This window comes from Equus caballus, chromosome 1 (assembly GCF_041296265.1).
Source record: "Equus caballus isolate H_3958 breed thoroughbred chromosome 1, TB-T2T, whole genome shotgun sequence".
NCBI lineage: Eukaryota > Metazoa > Chordata > Mammalia > Perissodactyla > Equidae > Equus > Equus caballus.
Window position 1 is genome coordinate 104,059,471 of NC_091684.1, and position 12,299 is coordinate 104,071,769.

Genomic DNA, 12,299 nt, shown 5'->3' on the forward strand with positions numbered 1-12,299 from the left:
GGTTTGGAAGCATGGCTTTCCAGGCAGAGTGGCCAGCAGGGGCCCTGGGCTGGCTCAGCAAGGGTGAGCACCCATAAGTGTGTCTACACTGAGCGGGTGTGTGGGAGCGTGGGTCAAGATGAAGGAGGAGGGCGGGAGGGCCAGCCAGGGTAAGGAGTGGACTTGTTTAAGTGACATGATCTGACATGGTTTTAGAGGGCCGCTCTGGCGCGTGTGTGAAGGACGCAGAGTCGGGCAGGAGTGGAACAGGGAGAGCAGGTCGGAGGTGATGGCAGTGTCCAGGCGGGAGACAAGGGTGGCTGGTAGCAAAGCAGAAAGGCAGCAGCGCGGGTATGGGTGTGACGGGGGCGGGGGCGGGGGAGGGCTGGCAGGACTTGCTGACCAACTGGATGCAGCTGGCAGCGGGGGAAGCAGAGGAGAGGATGCCTCCTTGATTTCTGTCCGAACAACCTCGTGGAAGGCACTACCATTCACTGAGGAGGGAAAGGCCTGGAGACATGCAGGTGTGTTGACGGAGGGAATCTAGGGTTCTACTTGCTCGCACCCAGCGGAGTAAATTTGGGATGCCCCTTAGCTATCCAAGTGGAGGTCAAGGGGGCAGGTGGATATGTCAGCCTGGAGTTTAGGGGAGAGGTGAGGGCTGCACAGTGGGACCTGGGAGACCTTTAAAGTCTTTAAGCCAAAGGGCTGCTGCCATCCCCCGGGGATGGAGCGTGGACAGAGAAGAGAAGAGGGCCCAGGCCCAGCAACGCTGAGGTTGAAATGATGCTGCCAATCCTTGAAGGCTCCCATCCCCTCCCCTTGGGGGAAATGAGGCAAAGACCCCGGGGTCTAGATCAATTTGTTGCCCAACAACGTGTCCAAACTTAATTTACCCTGGGAACTCTTCAAATCACCCAAAATCACATTCACCTAAAACTTGTATTTTCTCAGCAAAACCCATTGATCGCATTTGCAGCATTTTGTATAAAATAAATGCTTTTGTAGTTCAGTACCTTTTTCTCTTTTGCCTCATTTCGAACATCTTAAGGGATTTTGGACAATTTATCTGAGAACACATTTGTCTTAAAAAAAAATCTTTGAACTCGACACACTTGCACCATAGCAAAAATGATGCAAATATTCTCCAAAGTTTCCTAAACCGTCCAGTGAAATATGGCATAGTTCGGCTAGTAGATCTTATGGTGACTCAAACGTTGGGCAGTTGGGCCAAGATCCTGGAACAGCCCCCGGGAGTCTCACGCTCAGGAGGGTGGGGCCTTCTGAAAGGGACTCAGGGCTCGTAGTGCCTTCAGAGTCCCGTTTACTTTGGAAAATACATTTCCAGAAAGATGGAGGGAAAAGAAAAAAGACAAAATGATGTCATGGAAAGAACCCCAGCCAGGAAGGAGAAAACCTGGGTTCTGAGTCCTGGCTTATCTTGTGGGATCTGGGCAAGTCATTCCTACCCCAGAGCCCTGGTCTCCTCATGCCTAAAAGGAGAAAGTCAGACTCCATCTGGGGGATTTGTGGGTCTCTAAGTTGGTGAAGACAGCCTAGGCCTAGAGGGGTAGGAGGTGCCGGACTGATGCCAGATCCTCCTTGGCATGACCCAGGCAAAGAGCGCATCCCTGGGGCAGCAGCCTTTGGTGCCCCTGGGAGAAGGTTCAAACGGCTCTTCCTCTGGGGGAATCAGAGCTCCAGGGACCCAAGGTGCCCGCCCTCCTTGGAGATGCTGCTGATGAGCATGAGGGCAGGAGGCTGCCGTACCTACCTGGCTCACAAAGATGTTTCCAGCCACACTCAGGGTCTCGGTGGCCGTGGTGCCCATGGTGACCTGCATCAGCCAGGCGATCTAGGAGGAAGCAGGGTGCTCTTTGTGGGCTGGCATCAGCAAGCCCCAGTGTCAGAGGGTGTCAGGGGTGCGAGTACCTTACAACTCCCAACCCAGCTAGGACTCCTTCATCTACGTTTCCTCCAAATGTCCCTTCATCCTCTCCTTCCACACAGCCATTGACTGACAGGGGCTTACCATCCATGAGAAAAGGATTCCTTGGTCAAATATATTTGAGAATTGCTGCACACACACACACACCCCTTGGAGATTACTAATACATATTAACTTAGTAAAGGCTCTGAGAAGTCCTGCATGAAACTTATTTAAATTTGTTTAGCCTGGTGTCTAGCCTAGCTTCACAAAATCACTTAACCAGGGGATCCCTTTCCCTACTAGTTATTTAATAACCTGCTATGGAACTAGAGTGTTGTGAAAAAGGCTTTGGGTAACACTGAATTAGACAGTTCTTCCTTTCAACCAGCACAAAATCTGCTTCCCTGGGATTTCTCTCCCCTGCTGTTCCTGCCAGGCTGCCCTTTCCCTAATCTTTCTGCTCTAAGTATTTGGAGGCAGCTCTCCTACCCCTACCCTCCTCCACCCTGGCCTTCTCTGTTCCAGGCCCATTGTCCTCCTTCCTTCAGCCACTCCGTGGAGGGTATGGTGTCGGGTCCTTTCCCTTTCCTGCCGAGGGTTCAGTTTATAGCCCCTTGGTTGAACCCATTCTCCAGATTTGGGGATAACTGTCTCCCTCATGCCCTGCACTGTGTGCTCTTAACATGGCCATGGGTGGGTTTGCATTTCTGGCAGCCCCCTGAAGGTGCTGGTTTATTCTTGGCTCAATCAGCTAAAGCCTCAGCATCTTTTGCCAGGTCCAGCGTCACCCAGTGCTGCCTCCAGCATCCCGGTTTTGTGCAGCAGATTTTATGAGCATGAGCACAGGATTTGACATTTACACCAGCTAAGCCTGACCCGTGTGGCCCGCTGCTCCCGCCTCTTGAGAGCTTTTCTGTATCAATTATCTTTTCCCCTAGCACTTCTCCATGCAGCCTCAGTTCTGCAAACTTCCCTCCCACGAAGACCACACTGGATTTCGGTGCCATTTCTCCTTAGTATCACAGCAGGAGACTCTGTGACAGGATGTTTGGTTAGCGGTAGACTCAGAGGGTGTTGACCCTGGGAGCAGGTGACTCTGGGAGAGCCCAGCCACGGACGCTGGGAACTCACCTTCAGGATCACCCACTGCATGAGGCCCACGTAGTAGAGAACTGACATGATGCAGCTGAAGAAGACGATGATGGGCAGGACCTGCGGGAAAGGGCCCAGGCCCTGGGTCAGAGGAGGCAGGTCCAGGGCCCGGGGGACCCCAGACAGCCCACTCCATCCAGGGCCTTGCCGCTCAGAGGCCTGACAGGGCCAGGGACGATGCTCTGAATTCAGTGTATGAGATCACAAGGGTTCCACATGCGGGGCCTCTTCCGAGGCACTTCTGTCCCCTCTGTTCCCCTCTGAATATTGAGGGTCCACTCAGTCATCCCCCTCACGGATGAGGCCTGTGCTGCGGTAGAGAAGCAGGCCCTGAGCCCACCGCCTTCCATCACCTGCCCACCTCTCGGGGTGTGAGGGTAAAGGAGCCACGTAGGGCCTGGCACCGTGCACCGTGTCCATCCTCCGTGAGCTCAGTCTCCGGCCCAGGACTCTGCGTTAACCTCCCTCTTGTGCTTTAGCCTGAATTAGAGGCCCCTCGTCTTTCTAATGTTCTCCTTCCACTCGATGCCGACAAGCTCTGAAGCAGGCTCATGGTGGACCTGTGACCAGTGCTTCCTCCTGTCACCCTGTTTCCGGTGAGCAGCTTCTCCTAGCCTCATCAGTTCTTCCTTCAAAACTCCCCTCACGGACATGAACAGACATTTCTCCAAAGAAGATATACGGATGGCCAATAGGCACATGAAAAGATGCTCATCATCATTGATCGTCAGGGAAATGCAAATCAAAACTACACTAAGACATCACCTTACACCTGTTAGAATGGCAAAACTAACAAAACAAATAGTAACAAATGTTGGAGAGGTTATGGAGAAAAAGGAACCCTCATACACTACTGTGGGAATGCAAACTGGTACAGCCACTACGGAAAACAGTACGGAGATTTCTCAAAAAATTAAAAATAGAAATACCATATGATCCAGCCGTCCCACTACTGGATATCTATCCAAAGAACTTGAAATTAGCAATTCCAAAAGTCCCATGCACCCCTATGTTTGTTGCAGCATTATTCACAATAGCCAAGATGTGGAAGCAACCTAATTGACCATCAACCGATGATTGGATAAAGAAGATATGGTATATATATATACAATGGAATACTACTCAGCCATAAAGAAGAATAAAATCATCCCATTCACAACAACATGGATGGACTTTGATAAGGATATTATGTTAAGTGAAATAAGCCAGATAGAGAAAGACAATCTCTATATGACTCCACTCATAGGTGGAAGTTAAACGTGGACAAAGAACAGATTAGTGGTTACCAGGAGAAAGCGGGGGTGAGGGGTGGGCACAAAGGGTGAAGTAGTGCACCTACAACATGACTGATGGACAATAATGCACAACTGAAATTTCACAAGGTTGTAAACTATCATAATCTCAATAAAAAGTAAAAATAAAAAACAAAAAACTCCCCTCACATCTGTTCCTTCCTCTCCGGGGCCAACGGCCCCAGCCCAGTGCAGCCTCACTGCGGTCTGGTTTATCACAGCCAGGACTGGCCGCAACTTCATCGTCTCTCAGTGGAGGACCAGCCAAACAGCCCACGGTATCACCACACAGCGGCATGCTAAAAATCAGGAAGTGGGAATGAGCAAGGTTTCTGTGGGCAGAAGTGGAATGATTTCTAAGATAGGTTCTTAAATGAAAAAGGGGAGGTGTCGAACAGGGTGTATGCTGCACTGTTCTATGTGTGAAAGGGGGTGGGGGTCGCGCCTGCTCTGTGGGCAGGAATAGCGTTAGCAGGATATGCAGAGGACCTGTCTCAGCAGTTGCCTTGGGGACAGCACTGGGTGAATCGGGGGTCAGGGGTGGGAGGGAGACTGACTTTTTACCATATCCCATTTTGTCCTCTTGAAATATTTGCTCTATTCATGTGTTATCTGTTCCAAACAGTTTTAAAATAATAAGCTATGCAGAATTGGTAACAACATGGGAGCATCCTTATGCTAAAATGTTAAGTGGGAAAATGGGACTATGAAAAGCACAGAGAGAAGGCTGGAAGGCCCAACACCTGAATAGTCAAAGCAGTTACTTCTGTGAGCGGGGGCCGTGGAAATTTTGTTTTCTTCTTTCTCTGTTTCCAATTCCTCATGTGCTCCTCTAATTTTCTGTGAAAGGTGGACACTTCCCCCAGGAGGGGAGCACGGCAGAGGGGAGATTTGGCGAAGCTCATCAGCTCTGTCGTGAGCTTGCCGGGTTTGGGATGCCTGTGGAACACGCAAGTGGAATGTCGAGTGGGCCGCTGGATGAAGGGGCAGGGGCTCCGAGGAAGGGTTTAGGACTTGTGCACAGAAGTGCAGAGGGAGGCCAGGGCAGGTGCAATCCCTTGAGGAAATTGCCCTGAGTGAGAAAAGCAGTGACTAAGGACAAGGTCCTGGGGTCAGCATCATTGAAGGGTGAGGGGGAAGAAGGGGCGCGTGGAGGGAACAGAGAGGAGACAGTCGGAGAGGTTGGAGGACGTCCAGGAGAGGGGTGTGATGGAAACTGAGGACAGCTTTTCAAGAAGGGATGGTCAGCTGTGCCAGATGCATGGAGAATTCTGGAAAGGTAAGGACTTAGATGAACCCTTAGCACCTAGCAGGGCTGCCTAGGTGAGAGCAGTGTCAGAGGAGGGGTAGGGACAGAGGTCGGGTGTCGACAAACCAAGGCAGGTGTGGGGCATGAGGAAGTGGAGGCAGCAGGGCCTGCCGCTCTGTGGGGAAGCTGGGCTGTGCGGAAGGAGGAGAGGACAGAGTGGAGAGGGGCAAGGGGTGGAGGCAGGGCTGCTTTCGTTTTTAAGAGGGGAGGGTCTTGAGCAATCACACTAAAGCTCCAGTTCACAATGAACCGGGATTACGGAATGGTCCCTGAGAAGGACAGAGCCCCAGCTCGCAGCTCCGCTGAGACGAGAAACCAGCCTGGCTGAGGCTGCCTTCCCTTTCCATGCCCAGAGGAATGAAGGCTGCGTGTCTGTCTGGACCTGCTCCACATGACGTCCATCACCAGCTTCGCTGCAGTGGGGGATGTCACCTGACAGGCAGCACAGGCACTGTCTGGAGAAACCCTTTTCCTGCCCGGTGACTCCCCCTTGCTGCCTGGTGCTGGACGCACCCCAGCATGAGGGGTGGTGACATAGTCTCCCTCCCTCAGAGTAAACGCAGAGGGGATCACACACTGTCTAGACTGGTTGTCCAATTTATCATAGAGGGGACTGCTCAGCCACCTGGCCAGGCTGCAGAGGTGGCCCAGGCCAGGAGGGAGACTGCCCGGGCGCCGGGACCCGACTGCAGAATTGAGACTTTCTCCTGGCAGCAGCTGAGAGACATCTTCTATCTTGAGATGGGGCTCTTTGGTGGGAGGGAAGCTGTATTTTGGATTAAGTGGGGACTGTCTAGGGAGGGAAGGTGAATGGAAGGGAAGAGAGGTGGCCTCCAATTTTCTAAAGTGGGATGTTGAATACTAAATAAGGTCCCTGAGGCCAATATGATCTCCCAGCCTGGGAAACACCCTTGGGGCCTGTAGTGTGTGAGATGGCAGAAGACAGGACAGGCAGCTCAAGACAGTGCTGCCACGGGCAGAGGGAGGGAAGTGCCATTAGTCCTACTATGTGTCTATTCTGCAGTCCTACTATGTGCCAGGTACCCAATGTGTGGTGACTCATGGCTCCTCAAAGCAACTGAGGTAGAGGCAACCATCTCCACTTCACAAATGGGGACACTGAGGCTGTGAGATGTTGATTACCTGCCCCAGGGTCACACAAAGAGACAGAGTACCTCCTGGCCACTAAGCAGGTTGCCAAAGGCCTGCCGTGACTCTGCGGCGGGCTGCCCTGGTGCCAGTCCCACAGCCTCATTTCTCCGTCTTCAAGGTCAGCATTCGCCCCTCCAAAGGAGAGCCCTAGCCCCCGTGCCGCTGCACCACGGAAGTCCTGACCACTGCTTTGTGGGAGCTCAGAGCGGGCTGGTCCTGCTAGTACCAGTGCTCCCCAGAGCTCAAAGGAGATGGAACTGCCAGCTCCTCCAGGATAGCAGTTCTCAGAGTGTGGTCCCTGGACCTGCAGCACCACCTGAGGGTTTGTTAGAATGGCACATTTGGAGCCCCACCCCCAGAGTTTTGGATTTAGTAGATCTGGGATGGGCCTGAGAATTTGACCTCTCCCGATGTTGCTGGTCTGGACCCCACACCCTGAGAACCACACCCCCTGTGTAAGCATCATCTCCCACCAGGAAGCAGGTCCTGAAGGTAGCACTAACCCCTAGCTCATGGCCCTGCTGCTTCCTCTCCCTGGAGGGGGCTGAGCTAGGGCTCCTGGCGACTTCCGGACGCTGTCTGGGCAAACTCCCACAGCCCCAGCCCATGAAGCCCAAGCCCTGCAGACAGAGCCTGTCACAGCCCCAGGCCACGATAAACCACACACCCCAAAGCTGGCAGGTTTCTCAGAAGTGGCTGCTGCCGTGCCCACCCCACCACCAGCACTACAGGAAAGCAGGAGAGGCTACTCCAAGGCCAGACAGACTGGACCTGCCTCCTGATTTCCTGCTCGCGCCAGCCCTTTGCCCAGAATGACCTCGCCACTCCGCCCCCTTATGCCACTCTCTGCCTGTCAACGTCACCTTCAGGGACCTGTGCAGATGCCACATTCTTCTAAGATCTCTCCTGGTTCAATGTCCCTCTCCCTCCTTTCGGGGCCCCCCACTGGTGTTCATTTACCTCCCATTCTGTCGCCTGAAAATTGTGCTCACTAGTGTTCCCAGGACTCCTTCATGACTAAATTTAATGGCACCTTTCAGTCCTTATTTGATCTTTTTTTTTTTTTTTTTGGCAAAATTTGGCACTGTTGACCACTGGGGATTGCATCAGGAGATGAAGACACTTTCCTTGACCTAGACTTTCCTCGGGGAGAACTGAGCAGCCCTGCTGAGGCTAGTGAGTGGCTGCGTGTTCCAGAGGCTGGAGTGATGGTGAAGGGATGAGTGGGTGTGTGTTCCCAGGTCAGCCAGACCCAGCAAGGATGTGGGAGCTTGTCGGGAGACGACCGTGTGGGTGGAAAGTCACTGGAAGGGAGATGGAGCCAAGGTGGAATGACTAATCAGGACGATACAGCCAAGAGGCGGCAGCCACGTCGGCTGTGCTGGCCTCCAGGCTAGAGTGGGTGGAGGGCTGAAGAAGCCCCAGGCAGAGAATCCACTTCCTGGAGAAGGGATGAGCTGGCCTGCGGCCCAGCAGGAAGCAGCTTGGATTCTGAAAATCTAAGTGAGCTCAGAGGAGACTTCCCCCGGCTGACCCGGGCCAGAGGCCTTGGGCTGGGTACACAAGATTCATGGAAAGAGCGAAAAGAAAGCTCCTGAGTCTTCTATCCGACTCAGCACCGACAAAGCCCCCTTCACCTTGAAGACAAGTCCCAAGCTTGGCAAGTGTGCGTGTGCATGAGTGCGTGTACGTGTGTGCGTGTGTGCATGTGAGATGCAGTGGGGTGGGCGGTGAATGAAATTCTGTGGTTAGTGAGTCTTGTGAGAAAGGGAATCCCGTAGCCGTGGGGCATCTGTCCCTTTTTTTTTTTTTTCCCCCTAAATATCTCTGGCCTGATGTTCAATCTGTTTGTTTTTTTTTTTTTTTAAGGATTGGCACCTGGGCTAACAACTGTTGCCAATCTTCCTTTTTTTTTTTCTGCTTTATCTCCCCAAACCCACCCTGTACACAGCTGTATATCTTAGTTGCAGGTCCTTCTAGTTGTGGGATGTGGGACACCACCTCAACGTGGCCTGACGAGCAGTGCCATGTCCGCGCCCAGGATCCGAACCCTGGGCCGCCACGGCGGAGCGCACGAACTTAACCTCTCGGCCACGGAGCCGGCCCCGGGACATCTGTCTTCAGTCCTCCCTCATCTGGCCTGTCCTTGCTAAGCAGGCTGCTGGCGTTTGCCCAGAGGGCAGGGCCTCCCAGGGGCCAGGAAATGGTTAGTGTTGGACGGGAAATGCTGAGGGTGGTTAATGAGAAACCCACCTCCCTTGTCGATTCTCTTGACTGAAGATCCAGTCTCAAAGTCTCTGGCAACCATGAATACCTTTCCAATGTATCATTATTGTTATTAGGGATGCTTTTTATATTTGAAAGGGAGGCACGATGTCATTCACTTCTACTTACAGTATAAGGAAGTAAATATCCCTTGAATGGAAGTCCAACTAGCCGGTTCCAGGCCCGGCTCTGCCCTTACTCACTGGGCGACCATGGCCAGGTCACTGGTCCTCTCTGGGGCTTGGTGTGACCACGCGTAATATAAAGGGGAGGCCGAGAGAGGGCTGAGCTCCCTCCCAGCACTAATGGTCTATGAATCCGTGGTTCTAAAGGGCGATTCGGGGAGAGGTGCGAGCAGCAGGTGTGTGCGCATTCCTCTGGAAAGGGTGGAAGGGTGCGAGGACACGGAGCTGACACTGGTGAGGGGTGGACCCAGCAGCAGCCAGAGGATACTTCAGTGCTGGGGTGGGAGAGAGTCGGTGGGTGTCCTGTTGGATAGGCCCAGCTTGGCCTACCCAGCACACCTTCCTTCCTTCTTTTGGTAACAAGGCATTGATTTCCCTTTGGAAAACCACTCTCAGCCCGTGGGCTCCAGGTTTGGCCAACCAAAGCCATGTGTCCTCCTTGGCTACAGTTCAGGGATGGGCATATGCTCCAAGCCAGGCCAAGAACGGCCCACTCCTGGGATTCCTGCTGGAGCTAGTGGAAAACAGGCTTGCTCTCATTCTCTCTCTCTCTCCCAACTGAGGCTGCCAGGTTGGTTGGATATAAGCCTGGTACAGCTTTGCCACCGCCTCAAGAGAGCCTGCCCAAGACTAAGACTAAAGCCAACACTGAGAACACAGAACCTGGACATAAGCAAGGCAGATCCCAGGTGATCCTGAGACCCTGGGTCCAGCAGGGACTGAAGCCCCTGGATTGCTCAGTTATAGGAATTAAATTTTTTTTTTTTTTTGCTTCAGTCAGTTTGAGTTGTGTTTCTGTCACTTACAACTGACTCAGGAGCTAAGCACCCTGGACAGCCTGGGCCCCCAAATGTGGCCCCCTGTTACGGCAGGGAGGGACTATAGATCAAAGGGCCCGTGTCATTGCTGTTTCTCCCAGGCAGGTATGCTCTCTGTCACTGGGCCCTGCTCCTACACTAGACCACAAATACCCATTTGGAACTCAAGGGCATCCTGAAAATGTAGCTAATTGCGGGTCCTACAGGAGCCGTCCGCCTTGTTTTCTGTGCTGGGGGGTTAACGGTACCCGTCTCTCCTAGGAAATGCTCTTTCAAATGATGAGTTTCTGAGGGTGGCTTCCACTCAACCAGAGCACCCCCCCTCCCCCAACGCTTGAGGGGTGAGCACGAGACCCCAGTCACTCCAGTTGCAGTATCCCATGCCCTGACCTTGGCAATTGGTCCAAGAATGGTCACATGACCCAAGGCAGACCAATCCGAACCTGGCCCAGGATTTCTCTAACTTGGGTTGGCAGAAAAGAGTTTCCTCCATTCTCAGTACTATTCTATAAGGACGAGCATCTGATGTTGCTGGGGCCAGGGGAAGATCTGGTCTGAGAGAATGAAGCTGACACCCTGGGATAAGCTGAGATGAGAGACCGAGGGCCGTGAGCCTGGCAGCTGGGGGGCCCTGGTTCCAGCCTGCACCAGCTCTGCTCTCTGGTTTGTGAGCAAGAAACAGCCTTCTCTCTTTCCTCCTTCCTTTTAAAGCAAGTTTCACCTGGGTTCCCATCACTTGCAACCAAATAGTCCTAAAGAATATGATTTTCTTCTAAACCAGGGGAAAAATAAACATCTAGGGTCTAGGGCCCCTTTGTCACTACTGCCTACCAACGAAACAGCTCTGACGTCAAGGCACAGAAGCTAATAAGCGAGAGCTTTGGACCTGGGTTCCAATCCTGCCTCCAACACTTACCGGCTATGTGACCTTGTGCAAGCAACAACTGCTCTGAGCCTCGGTATCCTCGTCCATAAAAAGGGGAACGGGACAGTATTTTCCCCGTAGAGTTGCTGTGAGGCCGAAATGAGTGCCTGGCACATAGTCCTTGCTCCAGAACTAGCAGCTGTTATTACGATTCCCTCCCCCTCCCTGTCTCCCTAAGCTTTTCTTCTCTGTTCCACCAAGATCTCAGATCTAGAGTGGGACAAAATTGTTTCCAGTGCCCTGAATCCTGCTGCAAAGCCTGTGTGGAGCGCCTGGCTCTTGAGGGGTGGGAAGCTCTGGCCCCCGCTGGGGAGCTTTGGAGAGAGAATTCCTTAGCCCTGGGCTTGAGCCAAAGAGAAGTCTGCTCAGGACCTCACAGTCATGGGAATGGTGGCCCTGCCAGGGAGAGGCTGGCTGTATGGGAGCCCAACCCAGAGCCAGGAGCTCACGGAGCCAGGCCTTCCCCGCAGGCACAGAGGGGCTTCCCATGTGCACAGAAGAACTATCATTTATTCACTTCACTCATTCAGCACAGAGCAATGTACCGGGTACCAGGTGGGGCTTTGTAGGACTCAAGGTCAGTTAAGGGACACAAGGATGAGTGAGACCCAGGCCTGGCCTGCAGATAACTAAATGCAAACACAATGGCAACATGTGGAATCAAGTGGTGAACTTCATGGAGGCTATGTCTCAGCCCTCCCCCAACCTCCATTCCCCACGTTGACCTCTCTTCTGGACTGTGGCAGCCTGATGGCCCCGGGTCACCACTTGGGTGTCAGGCAGACTCCTCATGGGTCCCCTATTCCTAGCCTCCGGGCTACAACCCTTCCTACCCACTATTGACATGACAATTGTCCCAAAGCTCCGATCAAGTCCCTCCCTGCTCACAAATCTTCAATAGCTCCCCATTTCGTTGGGACAAAACCCAGATGCCTCAGCCTGGCATTTAAGGTCCTTCAAGATACAGCCCCACCAAACCCACGCTTCCCCTCAAATAGCTCACGTGCCTGCCCCTGAGACGCCCCAGCCCTTGCTCACCTCCCTTCTTCTGCCCATGCTGTGTCCTCTTCCTGTCTATCTCCGTGCATCCAAGCCTTTCCTGTCCTGAAGCTGCACGTCCAGTGCCACCCCCTCAACGAGTCACCCTCCTAGTCCCTGGTTTAAACAACCTCTCCCTCCACGACTCCCCAGCCACTTTCCTTTGTGCCAATTGCACTTGACCCCGGCTGCCCGGGGAGGCCGAACAGCAGGGTGTCTTGTGTTTGTCTTATAAAAGCGTGAGAAGCTGCCGG

General features: G+C 53.2%; 1 protein-coding gene across 5 annotated transcripts in view; it reads right to left on the reverse strand.

Annotated features, from left to right (window-relative positions):
- Positions 1-12,299, reverse strand: part of SLC28A1 (solute carrier family 28 member 1) — a 48,711-nt gene that overhangs the window by 14,935 nt on the left and 21,477 nt on the right. For all 5 annotated transcript variants that reach the window (XM_070230618.1, XM_023649436.2, XM_070230630.1 and 2 more), the window contains exons 10-11: positions 3,041-3,121; positions 1,754-1,834 (exon numbers count right to left, since the gene is read on the reverse strand). In XM_070230618.1, coding sequence (XP_070086719.1) covers positions 1,754-1,834; positions 3,041-3,121 — 162 coding nt within the window. The remainder of the gene's footprint in view (positions 1-1,753; positions 1,835-3,040; positions 3,122-12,299) is intronic.